General features: G+C 42.1%; 2 protein-coding genes across 12 annotated transcripts in view; one reads left to right on the top strand and one right to left on the bottom strand.

Annotated features, from left to right (window-relative positions):
* UPF3A (UPF3A regulator of nonsense mediated mRNA decay) overlaps window positions 1-4,887 on the top strand; it is a 30,526-nt gene extending 25,639 nt beyond the window's left edge. For 2 of the 7 annotated variants that reach the window (XM_082435211.1, XM_082435217.1), the window contains one exon: window positions 2,428-4,886. In XM_082435211.1, the coding sequence (XP_082291337.1) occupies window positions 2,428-2,580 (153 nt within the window). In that variant the 3' untranslated portion in view covers window positions 2,581-4,886. The other 5 variants (XM_082435212.1, XM_082435214.1, XM_082435216.1 and 2 more) reach the window with 5 other exon arrangements.
* Window positions 4,888-12,095: 7,208 nt separating this feature from the next.
* CHAMP1 (chromosome alignment maintaining phosphoprotein 1) lies at window positions 12,096-20,984 on the bottom strand. 5 transcript variants are annotated; one of them, XM_082435203.1, is made up of 4 exons: window positions 20,678-20,984; window positions 19,910-20,020; window positions 17,881-18,004; window positions 12,096-15,595 (listed from the first exon to the last, which is right to left on the bottom strand). In XM_082435203.1, exon 4 carries the CDS (start codon window positions 15,555-15,557, stop codon window positions 13,110-13,112), a length of 2,448 nt encoding a protein of 815 aa, XP_082291329.1. In that variant the 5' UTR covers window positions 15,558-15,595; window positions 17,881-18,004; window positions 19,910-20,020; window positions 20,678-20,984; the 3' UTR covers window positions 12,096-13,109. The 5 variants fall into 5 exon arrangements, with proteins under 5 accessions (XP_082291329.1, XP_082291330.1, XP_082291331.1 ...); XM_082435204.1 differs by lacking the exon at window positions 19,910-20,020 and adding an exon at window positions 15,885-15,957; XM_082435205.1 differs by lacking the exon at window positions 19,910-20,020 and having other exon boundaries at window positions 20,678-20,971.
* Window positions 20,985-24,231: the final 3,247 nt, after the last annotated feature.

Below are 24,231 nucleotides of genomic sequence, written 5' to 3'. Positions count from 1 at the left end.
TCTCAGCAGATTTCCCAGCAGGCAGGGGGGCCGTCTCCTCCGTGCGGGACCCCAGGACTGGGATGCCCAGGTTGTTGCTCAGCCTGCCTGCTCCCCAGGGCGAGGGTCCACCCACGAGGACTTTCTCCTCCTTACAGATCTCCCCGGGGCACAGGTCCTGACCCGATGCCTTTTCTTCTGTCCTGCCCGGTTACATGGAGCTCTTTCTTGCAGCTTTGGCTGTGTAGGGGGTCTTCTGCCAGTTTCTGTGAGAACCGTTCCACAGGTAGATGTATTTTTGATGTGTTTGTGGGGGCGAGGTGAGCTCCATGTCCTCCTCCATCTTGATCCCCCCAAGACTGTTCTGATTATTAGTGGATAATGAGGTGGCCATAAACTCCCAGGTCAGCTCTGCACAACCGGCATGGGATTGGGATCACATCATTGCAGAGAAGCACTGTAATGGGGTCATCTCCCTGCCAGGCCCGGCCCCATGGTGCTGGTCAGCCCTCACAGCCTGGCGTCCAGGTGAGCCGAGGGAACGGAGGCCTGGGCTGCAGGCCGTATCCACCTCCCCCACCATCCCTGACCCTGGCAGCCTCCCTCTGTCCTGTGTCTGAGTCTATCATTTCAGGAAGCTGTAGAAATGGGAACACAGCATGTAACCTTTTGAGGCTGGCTTTTTCACTCAGCATAACCCCCACAGATCCATCCAGGGGATGGTGGGTATCAGCAATGTTGATTTTTATTTATTTATTTATTTATATTTTTTATAAATCTATTTATTTATTTTTGGCTGCGTTGGGTCTTCGTTGCTGTGCGCGGGCTTTCTGTAGTTGCGGTGAGCGGGGGCTACTCTGTTGCGGTGCGCGGACTTCTCCTTGCTGTGGCTTCTCTTGTTGCGGAATGTGGGCTCTAGGCGTGCGGGCTCAGTAGTTGTGGCGCACAGGCTTATTTCCTGCACGTCATGTGGGATCTTCCCGGACCAGGGCTCGAACCCGTGTCCCCTGCATTGGCAGGCGGATTCTTAACCACTGCACCACCAGGGAAGTCCCGCTATGTTGATTTTTAAAGTGTATGCAGTGAAGGCAAGACCAGCCCCAGCCAGAGGGAGTCTACTCATCTTCACCCTTGATCGGCCCCGTCCATACACTCAGAGGTTTCTGCAGTTACTGTAACCTCAGGGCTTTCTGCTGGGTTCGTTCACATGAGCACTGGTTTTTCACCTGCCTCTGCATTTAGCAGCAGCGAGTGACTTGGCTATTGGCACAGCTTGGGGAGTGGGAACCTGAGGTGACTCTTCGGCTCAGTTAACGCTGTGGTGCTGTAGTGGTAATAAGGTGCTATGATGTGTCATAGCTCCTTTCTCACGAGGTGAGTTGTGATGTCCTTCTAGAGTCCGTCTGTACACACAGACGTTACCCTGCGAAAGCAGAGCCATGCTTTTGGCCCCAGGCAGAGGTGGTGTGTGAAGCCTGCCTCTCTGTCTACACGGGATTCGGGTCTGTACGGCCTGCCAAGCCCTTTCCCACCCTTCTCATTGGCCAGGCTGATATTAAGGAAAAGAACATTTTGGTAAACCCCATGGTGGTGACTGTGGGGCCTCCACACACAGCCCAGGAGTGGGCAAAGGTGAGTGGTGAGCCCTGGAGAAACAGCATAGGACGTGCCCACCTGAGTCACACTGCCCTGTCTCCCAGGTGGCCGTGGAAGGCTAAGGCCTCTGCACCGCCCACGTAAGCAGACGGCCCCCTCAGGGGTGGGTCCACGGCAGAGAGCTGGCTGGCTTCCCCAAGGCTGGTCCTGGCCTGTGGAATCGCTTTGTCCTTCCCTGGCTTTGCTTTCCTCATGCCCTGAAGCAGTTTCATTTCATTTCATGTACTTTATCCAGGAATGTTTTTATCCCACCACCTCTAAGAGATTAGTATGATGGTTGGTTAGCATTTTCCATAAAGGGGACAGTTGAGGAATAAGCTACACAGAAATTGCTAATTACAAATGTGTGTGACTGTTCAGTTCATAGCTCTAAAAAGCCATCTCTCTAGAGACCATGCCTCATGTCATGTTGTTCCAGACTTTGCATCCACCCTGTGTGGCGAGTTTGAGGGGCTGAGATGAGGGCATTTGAGTTTTCAGCTCTCAGAATAGGAGGGAATTGCCGTGATTGTATTAATTCCACAGAGTTCTGGCTTTGAGCGGTAACACTTTCCCAGACGCTAACTTTACTCCCAAGTTATTATTAACTGTCTTTCTTTTTCATGGCTCTTTTTTTTTTTAATCTCAAAATGCCTGATTTCTGAGATAGTGCTGTGAAAAAGGCTGATTTTTAGCTGCAAGACTGATTTTCTTTAGATAATTAGGATTATCAGGCCCTAGAAATAGGTAGAGCTGTTGCCTCCTCCTGTATTTCTGGCCCTTGGAAGAGTAACACGCCCTCTGTCCTGGCAGGACCGACCAGGCTTGCAGCTGTACCAGCCCAGAGGTGGCATCCGAGCCCGTGAATGTGATGGAAGACCCCCTGAGGAGGGCCGTGACAGGAGGAGGGGTGAGGTGGAAGATTCAACAGGGGCTAGAGCTGAGAAGAGCAAAGAGGCAGAGTGAGTCAATGTGCATGTTGGTGACGTGGGTGGTCTCCCACCCACACTCTGTGGATTAGAGAGGGCATTCCTTCCGGAAGCACGTAAATTAGCCTGGAATAAAACCGACAAGGTGAATTTACTCCTTATAGAGAAACTAGAACTATAAAGGTGGCGTAGAAATACCTAGAAACCATTCTCAAGCGATCTTTTAAAACTTTGAACAGAGTTATAGATTTTGCCATTTCTGCTATAAACTAGTATATATAATTTAGCCAAAGCAGAAGAAAAATAATCTCCTTCAGAAAGCAAAAAAGTATGACCAAAACCAGAAGAAAGCTAGTATTGTATCAGTGTGAATTCTGAAGCACTTTAAACATGTTGTAGGAATAACTTGTACTTTAAGTTTTACACATTTTTAAGTCAGTTATCTGTATCTCATTGTGCTTTTTGTTGGTTTTCTGTGAGCTGTAGTTTCTGGAAAGTGAGCAGCTCTCATTTCTTATAACCATTGTAATTCAGTCATTCATGCACCTTCTGTCATAAGGATTAGCTGAAGTCTGTTGTGCTGTATTCCCTCTGATAGGAACTTTAACACTGTATAAAGCCCAACAGCTTTAATTGTTGCCCTTTTAACAATATGGCCACTGAATTAACAAAAATAGTTCCAGTCTTTTGATGGCGTGCTCGTGGTTTATAACATAAATGGCATTATTTTAGAGAGGAATAATTACGTATTGCATCTGGAGTTTTTCTTTTTGCAGTCTGAGGCAGTTTTATGATAACTTAATGTAGCTTTCTGCAGCTGTGCATTCTACAGTATTTTTTCCTTTTAGTGAAATTTTTAAATGTTAATGCTTTTGGCACTGTGCTTTGAACCATTTATTAAATAAAAATTTTGGTTGCTATGAATTTGAACTCCAGTTATGGTACTTTTCCTATATAGAAGTATATGTAACAAAATACTGCTTTTTAAAATGTAGCTTTAATCATCTGAATATTTTGCTTATTATATCTATTCTTTATAAAATATAAAATGTTTTTAAAAAACTGAGACATTATTAAAAAAAAACCTCTGACTGTTAGACATACAGTCAGTTTCAAGCATTGCTGTGCTCTTGTTCTTGACTTATGAGCTCCAGAAGGTGGGGGAGGGGAGAGAAGAACTTGCTGTGGATTCAGTGAGTTCCAGGTGATCCAGCAGCATCAACTCTGGCTGAAAAGGGCTAGATAGTAACCACTTTAGACTTTATAGGCTATACGGTCTCTGTCACAACGATTAAACTCTGCCATCATAGTGAGCCTTAAAATACATTTACAATAGAAAATGAATGGGCAGGGCTGTGTTCCTATAAAACTTAATATATAAAAACAGGCAGTACACCATATTTGGCCTGTGGGCCACAGTTGGTTAGTGTTCAAGATTCATGGTTTAAAACAATGGTTGTTATACTTTTTGGTCTCAGGAACACTTTACGTTCTTAAGAATTATTAACAACCCCAAAGGACTTTTGTTTATTAGCTAGATTATATCTATTGATGTTTACTGTATTCAAAATTAAAGCAAAAATGTTTAAGCACAAGAATACATAAACACATGTTCCTTTTATAGCTGTCAGAGTAATAACATCAACACACATCATTCTAGCCTCTGGAAAACTCCACTATACACCCGTGAGAAGATCACAGTAAAAAGGCGAGTAATGTCTTTTAGTCTTAATGCGTAATTATACCCAAGGGAGGGACCAAGATGGTGACATCAGAGGCTCCTGAACGTCCCTCCTCCCACAGACACACCAAATGTACAGCTACACACAGAGAAGTTCCCTCAGAGAAAAATCCAGAAACTAGCCAAGCGACTCCTACACACCAGACAAATGAGACAATGCCCACATCGAAACAGGTGGGAAAGTCTGAGACAACCTCTCACCATAAGCCCAAACCCCAGCACAGCACCATACAATCGGAAGGGAACCCCCAGTTCCCAACTTCTTCCTGAAGAAAAGCTAGGGCTGCCACATCTAGCACCCCAACTTTTAAGGCTCCCCATCTGAGGGATGGACCTTTAAATCACCTAGTTCTGAAAGCCAATGGGGCTTCTGTCCATGAGACCCACAAGACAGGTGTGCACAAGAGCCCTCTCTGCAGCTATCCCCCCAGGGCTCCGCACAGAAGGAGCAGGCAAAAACACTCATCTAGTAGATTCTCCCTGGAAGGGTTTGACTGTGTACTCTCCTGGTTGCTACTTGAGGGCCCAGATTCTAATCAGCCTGCACGTGCATGAAAGTGGACTGAGACATCGATGGGTCTTGGCACACCTTCCACTACTGGAAGCCACTAAGAACAAAAAGACAGGAGCATGGACAATCATAAGGGTTTGAGAGGCAACCACATACTCAGGCCAAGCTGATTGACAAGGTTTATCTCCTACATGAGACTAGTCTGTCAAGACTGGGAGAGGTGGCTGTTTTATCTGATGCACAGAAACCAACACAGAGACTCAAGGAAAATAAGAAATAGGGGAATATGTTTGAAACAAAAGAACAAGGTAAATATCTCAAAACTGATCTTAATGGAGGTATGTGATTTACCCAATAGAGTTCAAAATAATGGTCACAAAGGTACTCACTGAGGTCAGGAGAGCAATGCATGAACACTGTATGAATTTCAACAAAGATATAGAAAATATTAAAAAGTACCAAACAGAAATCATAGAGCTGAATCTTACAATAATTAAACTGAAAATTTCAATAGAGGGGTTCAACAGCAGACTAAATTGAGTGGAGGGAAGGATCAGTAAACTCAAAGGTAGGGCAGTAGAATTCATCCAGTCAGAGGGGCAAAAAGAAAAAAATAATAAAAAAGAGTAAAGATAGCTTAAGGGACTTATAGGATACCACAAGAAGACCAATATGTGCATTATAGGGGATCCCAGAAGGAGAATAGGGAGGGAAAGGGGTAGAAACGTTATTTAAAAAATCATAATAATGGCTGAAAACGTCCATAACCTGTGGAAAGAAACACGCAGATACAGGAAGCCGAAAGAATACCAAATAAGATGGATCCAAAGTGACCCACACTGAGACATATTATTATACTGTCAAAAGTTAAGACAGAATCTTAAAAACAGCAAGAGAAAAGCAACTTGTTATGCACAAGGGAACCCTCACAAGACTGTCAGTGGATTTTTCAGCAGACACTTTGAAAGTCAGAAGGGTGTGGGATGTTATATTCAACATACTGGAGGGGAGGGTGGGGAAACACCAACCAAGAATACCCGGCAAAGTTGTCCTTCAGAATTGAAGGAGAATAAGTTTTCCAGACAAAGCTGAAGGAGTTCATCACCACTAGACTAGCCTTACAAGAAATGTTAATAGGAGTTCTTCAAGCTGAAACAAAAGGCCACTGATTACCAACAGGAAAACATATGAAAGTATACAACTCACTGGTGCAAAGGTAAATATATAGTTAAATTCAAAATGTTCTAATATTGTCATGGTAGTGGGTAAATCACTTATAACTAGTATAAAGGTTAAAAGGCAAAAGTTTTAAAATAACTATAACTACAATAATTTGGTAATGGCTACACAATATAAATAGATGCAAATTGTGACATCAAGAAAAAAATGTGGGGTTGGAAAGTAAAAATGTAGAGCTTTTGTATGCATTCGAAGTTAAGTTGTTATCAGCTAAAAGTGAACTGTTTTAATATGTTTTATGTAAGCCTCATGGTAACCACTAAGCAAAAACCTGTTGTAGATACACAAGGCATAAAGAGAAAGGAATCAAAACATACCTTTAAAGAAAATCATCAAATCAGAAAGCATGAGAGCAAAAGAGGAAGAAAGGAACTTCAAAACAGCCAGAAAACAATTAACAAAATGGCAATTGTAAGTTCATATCAATAATTATTTTAAATGTAAATGAACTAAATTCTCCAATCTAAAGACAGAGTGGTTCTTTTAGTCAATGTAGTATTGGAGGTCCTAGCCACAGCAATCAGACAAGAAAAAGAAATAAAAGGAACCCAAATTGGAAAGGAAGAAGTAAAACTGTCACTGTTTGCAGATGACATGATACCATATATAGAAAACCCTAAAGATGACACCAGAAAACTACTAGAGTTCATCAATGAATTCAGTAAAGTTGCAGGATACAAATTAATACACAGAAATCTGTGCATTTCTAAACAGTAACAACAAGTTATCAGAAAGAGAAATTAAGGAAACAATCCCACTTACCATGACATCAAAAAGAATAAAATACCTAGGAATAAACCTATATAAGGAGGTAAAAGACTTGTACTTGGAAAACTATAAGACACATAAAAGAAATTGAAGATGACACAAACAGATGGAAAGATATACTGTGTTCATGGATTGGAAGAATTAATATTAAAATGATTATATAACCCAAGGCAATCTACAGGTTCAGTACAATCCCTATCAAAATACCAACAGCATTTTTCACAGAACTAAAACAATTTTAAAATTTGTGTGGAAACACAGAAGACCCCAAATAACCAAAACAATCTTAAGAACGGAGCTGGATGTACCATGCTTCCTGACTTCAGACTATACTACAAAGCTACAGTAATTAAAACAGTATGGTACCAGCACAAAAACCAGACACACAGATCCATGGACCAGAATAGACAGCCCAGAAATAAACCCATGCACTTGTGGTCAATTAATCTACAAAAAAGGAGGCAAGATTATACAATGGCAAAAAGACAGTCTCTTCAATAAGTGGTGCTGGCAAAATCAGATACATGTAAAGCAGTAAAATTAGAACATTCTCTAACACCATATACAAAAATAAACTCAAAATGGATTAAAGACCTAAATGTAAGCCCAGAAACCATAAAACTCCTAGAAGAAAACATAGGCAGAACACTCTTTGACATAAATTGTAGCAATCTTTTTGTGGCTCTGTCTCCTAAAGCAAGGAGCAATAAAAGCAAAAATAAACAAATAGGACCTAATTACACTTAAAAGCTTTTGCACAGCAAAGGAAACCATCAACAAAATGAAAAGACAATCTACTGAATGGGAGAAAATATTTGCAAATGATATGACCAATGAGGGGTTAATATCCAACATATATAAACATCTCATACAACTCAACATCAAGAAAACAACCCAATTAAAAAATGGGCAGAAGAACTGAATAGACATCTTTCCAAAGAGGAAATGCAGATGGCCAACAGGAACATGAAAAAAACCCTTCCCCAGGGTTTGCCGTGTTTATTATTTATGTACTTATTTGTTTTACTGTTGTAGGCTGTCTCTGTGCCAAGGATCAGCCTGAAGTGCAAATAATGTCTTTTTTTATGTCTCTTCTGAGCCTTCCCTTGGTCAAGCACAGTCACTTTCTAATTTTCCCTGTATATGCAGTAGTATTTAACGTCTGGCTCCCAACAGGAGAAAAGCAAAAAATGAAGTGTGTCAGGGGCAGGAGGTGGGGGTGGGGGTGGGAGAGGGTGCTGGCCCTTTAAATCACCTGTAAGTCACTTCAGCTAGAGGTGGAGGTATTTACAAAAGGAATGGCTGCCTGCCTCTTTGTCTGCACCTCTGTGATCAAAAGCAGCAACTAGAAATCAAAGCACAGATGCTCAGTATTTGCAAGACAGGGCCCTTTTTACCCACACTAGCTCCTGCAAGTTGTGTGCAAGATGCTTGCATGGCTGTGGGTAGGGAACAAGTAGCTGCTACTCTGTGAAAAGTAGAAAAAGCCAAAATTGACCAAAATTAACCACAATTTTCTGTCCAGTTCTTCCCCTGGAAGTTGGAAGCCTTCAACAGACTCCAGAGTTCCAAAATAGTTATATCAGATGAATTCTGCCAGTGCAGTTCCTGTCTAGGTGGGGAGACAGATTCCTGGGGCTTCCTACTCCACCATCTTCCCAGAATCCTCTCTGCCCGATTGCTTTGGATTTACATGTTTCCTAGGTTGAGGCAATTTTAGAGGCTTCCTACTGGCCTTTCCCACAATAATAGCCCTCACCTCACAGGTCAGGGAACCAACGTGGGGATACTGCTAGTTCCTGAGTATGTCTACTGTAATTATGCATCCTAGAACTGGAGAAATGACCACAGGATGGTTTGGGGATACTGGACCCACTGTGAGATGAACCTGAGCTGAAACTCCATTGATTATCTGACCTCCATAAGCCCCTACTCTGACTGGAGGGCCACAGTTATGCTTGGTGTCTCCTGGAATCAGTGTCAGATCAGAACCAGTGTCCAGGCATTCCTGAAGGGTCTGATTAGTTCCTTTTCCCCAGTGCAGCCACCCTGGTAAATGGCCATCTGTACCTTTGGGGAAGGCTGGGAAAAAGGTTAACAGTATAAATTTTTGGCAGTGTACTGGGATTCTTGCTCAAGGGGACCCAGCCTCCCCTTCATTCAAGGTCTGTAAACTGGCTCAAGTCTGGGAAATGACTGAGGGGCCATGACTGTTTTTATGATTCAAGTTAGAATTTTGTTCACTTGACCTAGAACTCTTCCATTTATACAAATCTAGTAAAAATTTAGTAGGCTTCCCATCGACTTCATCTAATCCTCCGTGTGGCCCATGGCAAACATTTACAAGAGATCGGTGGGTGTTTGTTAGAAGCAAAGTTAATTGAAAGTATGCTCAATCCAACTAAGCTGGTAGTTGATCAGGATCAAAGGGGTTGAAATGTCATATTTTATTCCAACAGCATTTTCAGTTTTAGGGTTGAATGTAGCATCCAGTATGGGGTATTTGTAACAACAAATAGCATTCCCGTGTTGCATTAACGCTAAATTAGGTCCAAATCAGTCCTATAGGTTTTCCTCAATTCATAAAATGAAAAAAGTAGTCTTGCAATAGTAGACTTGGAAGGTGGAGAGAACCGTGCCAGGCTTAGTAAGGGTAGGACTTTAATAGGAAAGACTGACCAAGTATTATGAGGTGGGGTGAGAAGGTTATTGAGTAAGGTGTGGTTTGCCAATGGAAGGCCTTAAGTAACTGTACCTTAAGGGGTAATTTTGTATAAAGAATGCAACACACAATCAGTATTGTGGAGACCTTATTTTGGTGTGTAAAGGGTGGGCTGGGGTTGATACTGGGAGGCCCCAGACTATGGAGCAGTCTACTGCACCAAAGATGAGGGCCTAGACCTGTGAGGCAGTAGCAACAGACATGTTGCCAAAGAAACCCAACCTGGCTTGCTATAGGCTAAGCAGAGGAATCATCAAAACCCCAATTTTCAAGCTCAGGTGTGGAAGGCAGAATGGCCCCCAAAGTACAAGATTGCCAGAATCTGTGAGTGTGGTAGTTTTTATGTCAGAGATTTAAGGTTGCTAATTAGCTGACTTTAAAATACAGATCATCCTAGATTATCTAGGGGCCCAATGTAATCACAAGGGTCCTTAAGTGTATGAGGGAAAGAGTCAGAGAAACATGTGATAACAGAAGCAGGGTCAGAGATGCTATGTGCTAGCTCACAGATGCAGGAAGGGAACCATGAGGAGAGTGCAGCTGGCCTCCAGAAGCTGGAAAAGGGAAGGGAATGAATTTCCTTTTAGAGCCCCCAGGAAGAATGCAGCCCTGCTCTCACCGTGACTTCCGCCCAGTGAACTTCGTTAACTGTAAGAAAACAGATCTGCATTGTTTCAAGCCACAAAATTTCATGCAATGTATAGCAGCAATAAGAAATGAATGATCAAAATTACATGTGAACAGAAATAGCTAGATTGAGAAAGGAGACAATTTCCGGTTTTTTTTTTTTTTAATCTAAGGGTGTAATTCATCTTAAAGAGGCACCCTTCTTCATTTTGTGATGCTTGCAGATCAGATTTGATTAAGCATCAGTCTGTCTTCATGCAAGACAAAGCTATGGAATCTACACCAATATTAAAAACAAAAGCAGCATCTGCTACAGACACATTACAATTCGTGTACTCAGAGTCAAATTAATGAAAACTAAATTGGCTACCTAAAATATAATGGCATCAAGACCATGAATGCTGTGTAAAAATGGTACAGTAACTTTTATTCCCTTTCATGTTATGTAAAATCACTGGAGGGTTCATTAGAAAGTTGTAATTTCATAGGTAAATAAGAAAATGAAAAGATACAGAGTGGGTCATATTGATTAGTGAGGGTTGCTATTGTATAGAAGGCAAAGTTACCAACGATTAAAAAGAACGTAAACAGGTTCTAAAGTAAGGGCACAGCTAACCCTTGACCTTGGAGGTAAAAGGAGAAAAAAGTGGGAAACCACAACTGGGGTGAGCCAAGAACATTGTGGTTTGGTCAACTAAAATTAAGGTCTTTTAATGCCAAAACTACACAGGCATCACCACTGCTTACCCTAGTGTAATATCCTCTATCTTATAAAAATATTATTAAAAAACCAACATGAGCTGGCAAGTCGTAGGATCTAGTTAGCTCCCCCTTGAGCAAAGATATAGGAAGGACTCTGTGAGAAGTCTGCACCAAAAAGTGTGAAGTCCTAAGAATCTGTTGCATGTTGTTACATGCTCAAACATGGCTGATTTGATTGCAGGCTTCAAAAGGGTTTCTGGGCACTGGAGGCCCGTTTTTCTACCCATAATTTTAATCAAGTCAGTATACAAGACAGATATAGCCAAGATATCTTACCTCTCCTACTTGTTGGCATCATGCCTAGAAGCAAACTCCAGAACTGGAAGCTTCTTGTCAAGGAGCCCAGTATAAACCAACAATCCCATCAACCAGTACCTTCCCTGCCAGACTGTGCTCTCCAAAGAAGTGACGGGTCTGAAGCTTGTAAGATCTTCCCAGTATTATCTAAACATTGTATTCCCAACTGGCATATTCATTTGGATGCCATGAATAAAGCGCTCCCTGCTCAAGTGTCTGGGAACACCGCGATAAAAGCCAGTATCTCAACCCTGGCTATGTATCAGAGTCCTTATGGCACTAAATGCTTCCCGTTGTTTAAATGAAGCACTCAGGATTGACCACCACTGAGATTAAATGACCTTTAATAGGCTAATGTGGATTAATGAGAATTTTCATACAGAGAGCCTGATGTAGCCAGGCCTCTGTATCCTTGGTTTCCACATTCGTGGATTCAACCAATCACAGATCAGAAATATTAGAAAAAAATTTCCAGAAAGTTCCAAAAAGCAAAACTTGAACTTGCCACTTGTTGGCAACTATTTACATAGCATTTACATTGTATCAGGCACTATGAGTAATCTGGAGATGATTTAAAGCATATGGGAGGACATGTGTAGGTTGTATGCAAATACTACATGCTTTTATGTAAGGGACTTGGGCATCCCTGGATTTTGGTATCTGCAGGGGGTCCTGGAACGGATTCCCTGTGGACACCAAGGGATGACTGTACAGTGTTTCCCTAAACCTACCTGACCACAGAACTCTGAGAAAACCGAGCTTAGAAAATGCTGCTCCAGGTATGAAAATTAGTATGCTAAAAGCAAGTGGAAATAGGAAAGAATAATGGAATTTGGTATCATACAATGAAAGTTACACAAAAGAAAACACACATGAATATGTTGCTAACATGAAAGCCTTTGTTTTTAATTTGATTGATACACAGTTGACAAAATATTTTAGAATAAAATAATCCATTAACAGGCACAAGGTATTTACAGTAACAACTGTGAAAAACATAAAACTGATGTACTCTTAAACAGTAATGTCTATTTATAAAATTTTTTGTTGTGAATCCGGAAGACTTTCAGTTCTGCTCATTACCCTGGTCTGAAGCCCCGACAGATGGTGCATAAGGCCCAGGAGTAGGAGGTGCAACTCTAAAACATTTGGCAAATAAGGATCATCTGTTGGTTTGAGCTCACAGGGAAGTGAAGGGCCAGATCTTGGGGTAAGGTCCAGAATGGAAGACTCCAAAGGAAACAACTAAAGACAAGACCTAAAATCACACTCATGTTTCTCAGTTTCCTACAGGAGGAGGCTGCAAACTATTTTTTAAGTGGACTCAATTTCCCCACTTTTAGCAGAAAATCAGCAACCCTGAGACTCCAATCTTCCATAATATAAAAGTTAACAAACACCTAGAAGTGGTTCAAGATTTATAAATAAATTAATTTTATATGACCAAATAGAAACTTTAAAATAATTTTTATGATGTGAAAATACTTGAGAACAACATTTCTCAAAAATTTCATGCCTAATTCTTAAACATTCTAACGAATAATTTCCAATGTCTGAAATTAGTTGCACAAAAAAAGATACACTTTAACTAGATGTTTTAAATTGAGTACAACTTGCTCTTGTTAAATGGAATGCCTACCTCTTCATATTGTTCAAATATATTGAAATTAATTTTACCCATCTGGAATATACAATATGAATTTATTGACTTACACGACAACCACATAAACAGAGATCAAGAAAAAAATAACCAAACGCTTATGCTTTGTAACACTACTGAGACACAGTACACCATACACGTCAACATCTACTGATCCAACTAGGCTATTTAACTATACTTTCAACAAATGGGTTCAATAAACAACTCTGTAGAGCATATAACCACACTGTATTTAAAAATCAAATTTGCTGCTCCTCCAGTGGAGGTTCCAGAGCTTCCATTAGCTTTTTATTTGCCTCTTCATTATGCCGGCTTTGACAATGAGTTAAATGTTTCTTAAAGCCTCTTGGAAAATTTGACTCAAAATTACAACGTGGACATTTAAGTAAACTTTGCCCATGAGCTGCTACATGATTTTTAAGGAGAGATTCCAAAAGAAAAGCCTTTCCACAAATTGTACACTTGTAAGGACTGTGGACATTATGCTTGTTAACCAAATGATGCAAAACAGCACCTTTTTTCATAGCACGACAGCAACAAATTTTGCAATAATACTTTCCTTTTCCACGCTTCATGTATTTTGCAATCTCTTCTTCAGAGATAAAAGCCTCTTTTTCTTCAGTAAACTGCAGCACATTTTTGGACTGCTCTGGACTAGTCATGTCTATTTTGTTCTCTTTACTAAAATCAATAGATTCCACATCAACCTGCTCTTGATCACTGCTCGATTCTTGGCCTTTACTATCTATCGCATCCAAATCTGTTTTTATATACTCACTGCTACTAAGCTCAGCATCCGAGTTCTCTTGGTTGTCTTTCTTGAGCTTCTTTGAGGAAGGAAATAAAGTGTCTTCTAAGAGTTTCTTAGGTGTAGCTAGTAGTTCTTCCTGAACCAAAACATCACACTTTTGATCATCTATGGCATCTGCCTGTAGTTCATCACCAAGCTCAACTGCCTTCTGAGATTCTGAGAAGACAGCAGCTTTGGGAAGTTCGGGGAAAAGGGCATGTTTCCGGGGCTCTGGAAAAAGAGCACGTTTTCGTGGTTCAGGAGAAGCAGGAGGGGCTGTTTTGGTAGGCTCAGAAAACAGGGCAGGTTTTCTAGGCTCAGTATCAATAGAGAGAACAGGCTTCCAGATATCAGAGGAAGCTTTAGGGGACTCAGATGGCCCAGAAGGACCTGGTTTCCGGGTCTCAGGGAAGACAGGTTTCTGAGGTTCAATAAAAAAGGAAGACTTCCAGAGATCAGGGGAACCACCACGGGAACTTTTCTGGGACTCAGAAAAATCAAGTGAAGCAGGAGAAGTTTTCCGCTGATCAGGGGAAAGCTTCCAAAGCTCTGGAGACCCTGAGGGTTTTCTGAGCTCTGGAGATCCCGCTGGACTACGGATCTCTGGGGACAGTGGTGGGCCTGGTTTGCGAAGCTCAGGCGACACTGGAGGAACTGTCTTCCAATGTTCAGGTGACAAGGTGGGAGCTGTCTTTCGGAGTTCTGGTGGGCCAGACTTCCACGACTCAGGAGATGCGGGGGGAGACTTCCAGGAACCAGGTGAGACTGATGAAGACTTCCAGGACGCAGGTGACATGGATGGAGTTGGTTTCCAAGGTCCAGGTGATATAGAAGGAATTGGTTTCCAAGGTCCAGGAGACACAGATGGAGCAGGTTTAGCTGGCTTCCAAGGTCCTGATGATGCTGACGGACTGGATTTCCAAGACCTGGGGGACCCAGGTGGCCCTGGCTTCCAAGAACCTGGTGACACAGCTGGGGCTGGTCTCCGAGGCTCTGGGGACACAGCAGGGAATGGCTTCCAAGGTTCAGGAGACTCCGATGGGGACAGCTTCCTTGGCTCAGGGGAGACAGTCCGGACTGGCTTCCGAGACTCTGGAGACGCAGTTGGGGATGGTCCCCAAGGTTCAGGGGAGGCAGCTAGAACTGGTGACTCTGGAGATGAGGCTGAAGGTGGCCCCAATGTTTCTGGGAAATGGGAGTGTTTCTGGGGTTTGGGATTAGTAAGAGTTGCCTTTACTGGCTCAGGAGATACAGGAGCAAGTTTCTGTGGTTCTGGAGAAGGAACAGGGACTGGTTTCTGAGATTCAGAAACAAGAGGGACTGGTTTTGGAAGTTCAGGAGAAGAAACAGGGGCAGGTTTTGGAGGCTCAGGAGAAGGAAGAGAAGGTGTCTGTGGCTCAGGAGAAACAACAGGGCCAGGTTTCTGAGAGTCCAGGGAAGTAAGAGGAGTAGGGTTTGGTGATTCTGGAGACATAACTGGGCCAAATTTCTGTGTTTCTATGGAAAGGGCAGGTATAGGTTTCAGGAGTTCTGCTGAATTAGAGGCCATTTTCTGGTGTTCAGGAACAGAAGGGCTGTTCGCAGGATCTGCTTCTTTGTTTAACTGATTTTTTGGTTTCTCATTCCATTTCTCTGGGGCTGAATGTTTGGATGTGATGTGATAGTATACATTAGAGTACATCTTGCTGGTGAAAAAGCATTTATGGCAGTGAAATAGCTTTGCACTTTTCTGGTAAAATATCATTTTACCTAACCCACCGGCATCCATTTCATCACAAAATTCTGGATGGATGGTACCCATGTGGATTTGTACATTTTCAAAATCCGTGCCTCTGAAATTGCAGTGGTCACACTCCAAACGTGCCGATGGCTTACGAAGTTCCTGGAATACTTCCATTTTTCTAACATACACGATTATATTCTTTAAAAACAGTGCTGCAATAAAGTGGAGATAAATGATTTTCAGAGAACATAATTTTGAATAAAATGCTGTTTCTAGTCCATTCTATACTTGCATAATAAGTCTAGAATGGCACATGCACTTATTAGATAATATCTCTATAAAGATTTTGAAGAGATGGGAAAAATATAATTAATTTTAAAGTGAGTCCCAAGAACTCTGCTATTTTTACATACATCATCTCATTTAACACTCCTAACAATATGACTCAAATATCACTTTCATTTACAGATGAAGAAAATAATGTTCAAAGAAATGACTTACCCAGGTTATAGGAGTATCAGGGACCCAAGCTTCACTCCAGAATTATGTATTGCATGTGCCTTACACTTTGACTCTAAAACCGCGAATCAACAAGCTGTCAGTATGCAAAGCTGAGTAAATATCAAAGCTAAAGCTAGGCTATTAAGGCAGAGCAAGAAACTTTAGGTCCATTTCAGAAAGCACTTGTTAAACTAAATCTAACATGAAAAGACAGCTTTAAAAAAAAGTCAACATATCTTGTAATGTTTTATCCATCCTAATATACTTTTACCCATTCATTTAATAAATTAATTATTTTGTGCCCCATGCTTTTCTAGGTGCTTGGGTTTAAAGGGGTGTCTTGCAATATGGTGCTCATATCAGTTGGGAAGATAAGAATGTGGAGGGCAACACAGAGAAGGCACTCAAGCAGAGATCTTGAATGATGTGATGGAGTTTGCCAAAAAACGGCAATTCAGATGGAGGACACCCTTGAGGCAACTTGCTTGCCAGAAAACAAGACTTTTAAACTTTTAAGCTAGCCTTGTTAAGGTGGTAAAAGTAACAGAAGCTCACAGTTAAAAACATACTCATTCACACAGTACAAGGTACTCACACAGTATCACTCCCCAGGGGTAGCCACTGTACTTATGTGTCACCGAAGAGAAGGTCTATGTTTACACATTCTACACAAATGAGATATTAAGCATATTTTTCTGCAACGAGCTTTCATTTAAGGAAGAGAAGGTGTCTGTGGCTCAGGAGAAACAACAGGGCCAGACTCCAGGGAAGTGAGAAGTACATGTTTTGGTGATTCTGGAAACAACCGGGCCAGGTTTCTGTGTTTCTATAGTAAGGGCAGATACAGATTTCAGGAGTTCTGTTGAATTAGAAGGCATTTTCTAGGATATTTTTACATACAGAGTAAGCACTGAATTTCCTTTGAATGGGAGAGTATTTCTGAAAGGGAAATTCCTAGAAATGGATTACCTGGTTCAAAGGCTATCTGCAATTGAAACTGACATTTTACCAAACTCTCAAGAAGTTGTGGTACTATTTCACACCAACCAAGAGTGTCGACGTGAAAACTAACTCCCCAGCTCCCTTGGCATCACAGTATCGTTAAACTTCTAATCCTTTCTACTTCTTAGGTGAAAACTGATATCTCACTAGTGTTTTAATGTAGTTTAATGACAAAGACTGAATATTTCCCCTTGTTTATTAGCCATGTGTATTTCTTTTTCTAGGCTGTGCTTTGCCCATTTTTCTTAATTATTTGTAAACAGTCTTTGTATGTGAAAGAAGTCAGTCCTTTTATGGAAACTATCTTCTTTATTATTTGTCTCGACTTTATGATTTTTTTTTTTACTACATACAATTGGTTTACATAAAAATTAAAAACTTAAAAGTGCTTCCCTTATGACTGTCTTTTAAGTTATGCCTTCCGTTCCATTATTTTTTTAATCACTCAATATTTTCCCTAAGATAATGATAACTTCACTCTTTTCTTACATTTGTATCTTTAATCCTCTGGGATCCAGCCTATTTTTGACCCCAAATGGATAGTTCAGTCGTCTCAACGTTGATTACACATGTAACCAATGACACGTAATGTTCTATTTAGCAATTACTAAGTTTTGTGTACGATGCTACTCTGGGCTCTATTCTATTCCCCACCAGCTCCATCTGGTATGCTCTTCTTAGCATGGGTATCCAACAACTGCTGAAACAGACTCTGTAACTAACATATTCATGCATCATCATATATATGGGTGTGTATGCTTTTACAGTTTTCCCTCAAGAACTCCAAGCACTTTTTAAAAACGTACTCATCATAAAATATTCTCTTAAACGTTAGAAAGAAATGTTAAAAGCACACAAAAATACATGCAGAGCAATGCTGGTACAATACCGTTATTAAATATTGTATATTTAATTTACAATATAAATCCAGGACAAGTACTTTTAGAATGGGGAAGAGATATAGACCAACATGCTTTTTCCCTAGTAGACTTACCAGCTGTCTTACTAGAAGTCTTAAAAGCGGTCTTCAAAGGGCAGGCAAGTCTACATGGCTTTTCGACTAAACCACAGAAGACAGTGTGTAGTACGTGAAGAAGGACAAAGATGAGCAGTTGAACCTGAAAAAAACAAAGGAAGGGTAATCAAAATGACTTCTCTGTGAAAATTTGTGTCCTCTGTAATAGAATTCTGCCAATTTCCCTCACTATCCTGCCCCTTCCAACAGCAAGAGGGGTCCAATCCAAAGCCTGGACACTAACTTTAATGAAACGACACCAAAGAGTACAGCAGATACTATCCACGACACCATCCTTGTTGAATTTTATTTGAATGATCCACTATGGAATTAATGCGTGACCCTAACCCAGCCAAACCCTTCTCAAACCCACCATCTAACTTCAGCTAACGTGACAAGCACGCAGAAGACTCCTGCCATGACTACAGGCTATTCTGTCAATTAAAACTTCTTATAGTTGAGCAAACTCAAACCTAGATATTAATAACTTGCTCAAGGTTAGGCAGTCCGCGTCTGATGAAGGACCATACTAACGTTCCGCTATCTATCCAGGTTCTTTGTCATATATCTTGACCAAGCTAATACAGTGGAATTTATTAAGATCCTGTAAAGCCAGTAAATGGGCCCAAATCAGACAGATGAAATTTATCAAACATTTAGAATCCAAATATCAATTACAAAACATAGGAGTATAGTGAACTGCACTGGGCAGAGTATCCCAGTGGATCACTGTCTCCAGCTCTGAGCAGGAAGGACACTTTAAGATCTTGAGTCCAAACACTGGGAATACGCAAAAGAAAGCAAAGAGAATGGTAGGAAGTCCTTAAAAACACGTCATTTGTGAGCACAGACACTTAACTTCAAAAGAGGAAGAATTAAGGATAATATGCAAGCTGTCCAAAAACAAGTGGAAGCCAGCAGGAAAAGAGATTTCAGCTCAACATAAAGTTTTACAAAGTACTCAATCACGGACTAGAATGAGCTGCTCTGTCAGGCAGGAGCCCTCCGTAACCGGGGGCCAATGATTAGTACAGGACCAGAAGGATCCTCAGCGGACTTAAGTCCAACCGTATCATTTTATAATTGAGAAAAGTGATGCTGAGGGAGAGAAATGACTTGTCAAAGATCACAACAATTAGGTCAAAGAAAACAACAGAAGACCCTGATTTCCTGACTCTGGATCTCTGCTGTAACAATAATGATGTCTTCCCCATGGGGATGTTGCAGAATTGAGTTCAGAATTCAGCTGCTGGGTAGAGGCTAGAAACTGAGATTACTTCCAGCTTCCAGATTATAGCAATTTTCCCCCTAAGTTTCAGAGTTCCTTAGCCTAACTATGAAAGTAACTCTACATTGTGCAGGTTAATAAAAATTTCTCATCCTACATTTCACCTCTACAGACCACATATTGTGTCTAAAAAACATAAGTTTTAATCACGAGTGTTTTGCCAGTCCATCATCCTGTATTTTTCAGTGAAGTTCTACCATATGGTATCACACCTATTTCCATTTTCCATCCAATTTCTTTCTTAACATCTAGCACCATTGGTCTTTTAAAACATTTTGATGCACAGCTCTCCCATGTAAACTCAATATGTAGAGCATGTCTAAAGCTAATTTGCTCTATTAATATATACACAGTAGCACGGCTCTTCACACTTGCTGATTTTTAAAAAATTATTAAACTTTAGAGATGTTTTAGGTTTAAAGAAAAACTGAACAGAAAGTTCTCTGTTCTCATATACCTCCTTTCCTCCCCTGCACATCCTTTCTCCTATTATTAACACCCTGTATAGTGCGGTAGATTTGTTACAACCGATAAACAAATAACATGTTACTGTTAAAGCAGAAACTCTATACCCGTTCAACAATACCCTCTGAGTCGAATCATACAACACTTGCTCTTTTGTGTCTGACGTATTTCACTTAGCACGTCTAAACTGAAGCATGTATCATAATTTTATTCTTTTTTAAGGATAAACAGCATTCCAACTTTTTTCCCGTTCACCTGCTGATGATCATTTAGTGTCACCGCCTTTTGGCTGCTTCGAAGAAAGCTGCTCTGAACACTGGTGTCCAAGTACCTGGGTCCCTGCTTTCAGTTCTCTGGAGTTCACACCTAGGAGGGGAAGTGCTGGATCATGTGACAACTGCATGTTGACACTTTTGAGGAACCACTGAACCACTTTCCACAGCTGATAGCCGCTCCATTTTAATTCCCAGCCACCAGTGCAGGAGTGTTCTAATTTCTCCACGTCCGAACACTCTGGGTGTGAAGCGGAATCTCGTTCTGGATTCCCTTTCCGTAACTCTGACGGCTAAGAGCATCCTTTGACGTGCTGCCTGGCGATCTGCACATCTTCCCGGGAGAGACCCCCACTCAAGCCCTCTGCCCACTTTTACACAGCTTTTTGTTGCTGGGTTATCAGATGCACACCACATTTCTCCCCCTCCGTGGGTTGCCCCGCCGACTTCTGAACAGCACTGATGACAAAGCCCATGCAGCCGAGGGCGGCAGAGAAAACTGCCTCCAGGACCGGACCCGCGGGGCCGGGTCCCGCCTTCCCAGCGCGGTTTTAAACAAAACGTTTCGTGCCTCCACGGGATGACGCAGGGCCTCCCGCCCCTAGTGCCGGCGGCCCCACCCCGCCCGCGGCTCTGGGGGGAGGGGTCCTTCCGCCGGCGCCAGCGACCGGGCCCCTCCTCGGCGGCCGCCCCAGGCTTCCTCGGGACTGCGGCCCGGACGACGCCCCTCCCTGCCCGCCCCGCTTCTCACCGGTGGGCCGCGGGCGGCGTCCAGGCGGGGAAGGACTGCGGGAGGCCGGACTCGCGGTCCCAGACGGCTCCGCGAGGCCCTGCGGCGCAGCGGCCTCCCGAATGGCGACGAGGCGCAGGCGCGAGCTCCGGGCGCGCGAACGTGCGCGCGGCCACAGAATGGGCCGGAGGGGGCTGACGGGAAGCGAGTTTGGCGCCGCGCGCCCTCCCGCGAAGACCAATCAGATCGCTGGTCGCGGAGCGCCGCTGTGTGGAGAGAGCGCTGGTCTGTCGAGCGGCCCAACCCGCCCCCGGAAGTGACGCGTGCTCCCACTCCGCCCCCGGACGCGCCCGCCCCGGCTCCGCCCCAGAAGTTCCAGCGAGCCAGCGGGCCTCAGAGAGTGGTTCTGCTGCCCTGGACGGTGAGCGGTGGGAGGACGGCCGCACTTGTCCCTCCCGTCGGGTCGCGGGTCCGATCCACGGCCTGGGACCACCCGGCCGCTATGAGTTTTGGATTTGTTTCTGTGTTTGGCCGGGTTCTTTAAAGTTAACAGCTCCGTAGCGCTTAAGTGCCCCGCCGAGACGGTGCTGCGTAGGGAGGGAAACGGCTGGCCGCCAGGTTCCCTGCGGGAGCCAAGGGCATCCACTACCTGAGTTGCAGGCATCTCTGGTCTATGCCTGTGTTTTTTGTTTTATGCTCACTTTCACGCCAAATTTAAAACCTTGCATTCTTTTAACTTCTGAAAATAGTCTAACTTTAAATAGTAACTGGGGTGCTTTCTAGGAAATTTTCAGATTTTTGTTTTTGTAGCAAAATGATCTATACTTTTGACCGGTTTTAATAGCTTTATTTAGTTATTTATTTTTGGCTGCGTTGGGTCTTTGTTGCTGCGCGCGGGCTTTCTCTAGTTGCGGCGAGCGGGCTTCTCATTGCGGTGGCTTCTCTTGTTGTGGAGCATGGTCTCTAAGGTGCAGGCTCAGTAGTTGTGGACACGGGCTCAGTAGTTGTGGCTCGCGGGCTCTAGAGTGCAGGCTCAGTCGTTGCGGCGCACGGGCTTAGTTGCTCCGCGGCATGTGGGATCTTCCACGATCAGGGCTCGAACCCGTGTCCCCTGCACTGGCAGGCGGATTCTTAACCACTGCACCGCCAGAGAAGCCCTAGATGTAATAGCTTTAAAGGAAGACCTTCCACGTAATTAAAGGCTTTACAATTCTCAGTTATCTTTTACCTGAGCTGCGTGGACTCCTGGATGGAGGCACCGCCTGGGCTGAAGAGTACCTGCCCAGGTGCGCTGTAAACTCACTGGTGGGAGGGGAGAGGGAGGGGGAATGGGTGACGGGACCACAAGTAAATGAACACCATTCGTCTTTACCTAGACAAACGCTTCCCATCCTCCAACGCCCAACCCTGGAATGAACTTTTGTCTCCTAACTTATGAAAAAGTTCTGTGTCAAAAAATAATAGTTGAAACCCCACTAGAAATACAGGCAAAGGACACAGATTATTTAGAAAAGAAGAACATAAATGTCCAATAAGCAGAAAAAATCTTCAGCTTTAATAATAAAAATGCAAATAAAAACACGTTTAAAGCTGTAAATTTTAAATGTAGAAATGAGATCTTTTCTTTGAAGATCAAGTTTTGTATTTTAAGAACTTTTGAGATTGTTATCTTGAATATGAAGCTATGTTGTGAAATTCAGCTTGGGAATAGATAGAGTGCTGTTTTTCTTATTTTAAGTCTGTATTTTAAAAGTCTTTGACAATTTTATTGTAAGTGTTGCTGTTATGTCAGCGTTACCAGAATAACTTGCAACCCTGTATTGTTGTTGCAGCCTTTTATTGTTGTTACTTGTGAGGCCACCTCCTGAAAGGTAGTTTAATTTGTCATCCATATCACACAATTTCCAGTTAAAGAACTGGTTAGAGCCCAGAGACTGTTAGCAAGATATCAGTTTATTATTTCTGCCATTGGTGAAGATCAGTTGGAGTGACGTGTCAGTGAAATATCAATGTGTAGATGTGTACCTGTTCCTTTAGTTCATCTGCAGAAAGGAGTCCCTTCCATCTAGAGGCAGCTGTGGGGTGTGGGGATACTGCTGGAGTGCCGGAGTTCTTTATTCCTTTCCTTTAAGAAGCCTCTGGGGCCTTTTTACCTTCTGTTATGAAATTCACCTTTAGAAACAAGGCTCATTGTGGCTGCAGGCTGTAGTTTGAACAAGTTCTTTACTTTGTTTTCTTCTCCTGTGTTAGAATGAGTTGATTATTCCAACTGAACTCTGAACAAGCCTCTAGCATAGGGCAACTTCTGGAAACCAATATCTAGATTGTGATGGGGCAGTAACTCTGGGTCTTTTTCATTGATGTTTTCTTTATGAATAGACAACAACAACAAAAAATAACAAAACACCAAAAAACTTTCTGCCATTTTTTTGAATTGAAATTATGTAAACAAAGCTATTGTAGCTCTAGAATGTGTAAATACTTCAAGATGAATAACACAAACGAACTCCCAATTATTGAAATTTTGGTATTTTAAAGCTTCTTAGAATAGTGCCCTAAACTTGAAAGTATGCAAAGAAAGCAGAAGTAACTCTTACGCAACCCACTAAAATGAGGACTTACAGGCTTTCAAACAAAATCTAGTTTAAGCCTCCTACTTAACACACACTTTTTAGTAACAAATCTGGGTGTTTTCTCAACTTACACTAGATTCCAGGTGCCAAACTTGAAGAAGGGAATGAATGGGTGGAGGCAGGTGAACTAAAATTGCAGCAAGAAGTGACAACCTTAACAGCCTCTGGGGATGAGGACCCCAAAACACAACCAAAATGGCATTGGGCTTTGTCATTTGTCATATGTGCATAAAGGATAATGACATTGAGCCTCTGCACATACTCAAAACCTACACAGAATCACGATTGCAAACCCAGTGCACATTGTCAAATGAAGTGGTCAAAATCAGACTGACTTTTCTGTCAGAAAAAAAGACAAATTTTCAATTCAAACTAGTGCATTAATATACATCTGACGAATTATAAAAATGACTGAGACATAAATTAAGGAATGCTTCCTGTAAGAGAAATAATAAAAGCAGCCCAGATTATAATATAGATCTAATACAATTAACTTATCTACTTTAAGAGTAATAAAAACAAGACAGATAACTCTCTCTACTTAATTTATAATAATGCAAAATAATGTTAACTAAAATGATGTTAGTATTTTAATGAGGAGTACAACTTTGGTGAATGTCAATATACTTTCAAAGGTTAAAAACATGACTCTCACACAAATATAAAGTGAACACATATCAGAGATTTATTAACTCAAGGGAATAAGAGAAGAATAAAGCTCATTCAAAGAGAATTCATAAGACTGAGAATATATAACCATAGAAGAAAGAATGCTAGTTAGATACAAAAGTGGTTAATGTCCCACAGGGCAATAAACCTATAACCTTTGAGTTTGTCTTTCCTGTCGGACAGAAATCATTCACATCTGTACTGTACAAAAATCTACATGTTAGCCTACAACTTCATGTGTGTGGGTCCAAATCAAAAAGAGATACTAGATCA

This window comes from Balaenoptera physalus, assembly GCF_965194825.1.
Source record: "Balaenoptera physalus genome assembly, chromosome: 18".
Taxonomy (NCBI): domain Eukaryota; kingdom Metazoa; phylum Chordata; class Mammalia; order Artiodactyla; family Balaenopteridae; genus Balaenoptera; species Balaenoptera physalus.
Note: the sequence above shows the minus strand (reverse complement) of the source record. Positions and strands in the feature narration are given on the sequence as shown.

Coding starts and splice junctions, on each gene's coding strand:
- CHAMP1 (XM_082435201.1), bottom strand. CDS start 20,057: ATGCAGTTGTCACATGATCCAGCACTTCCCCTCCTAGGTGTGAACTCC. Junction 18,005..19,985: donor AACTGAAAGCAGGGACCCAG/GTACTTGGACAC, acceptor TGTTTTTTTCAG/GTTCAACTGCTCATCTTTGT. Junction 15,596..17,880: donor GACTTCTAGTAAGACAGCTG/GTAAGTCTACTA, acceptor ACTTTATTGCAG/CACTGTTTTTAAAGAATATA.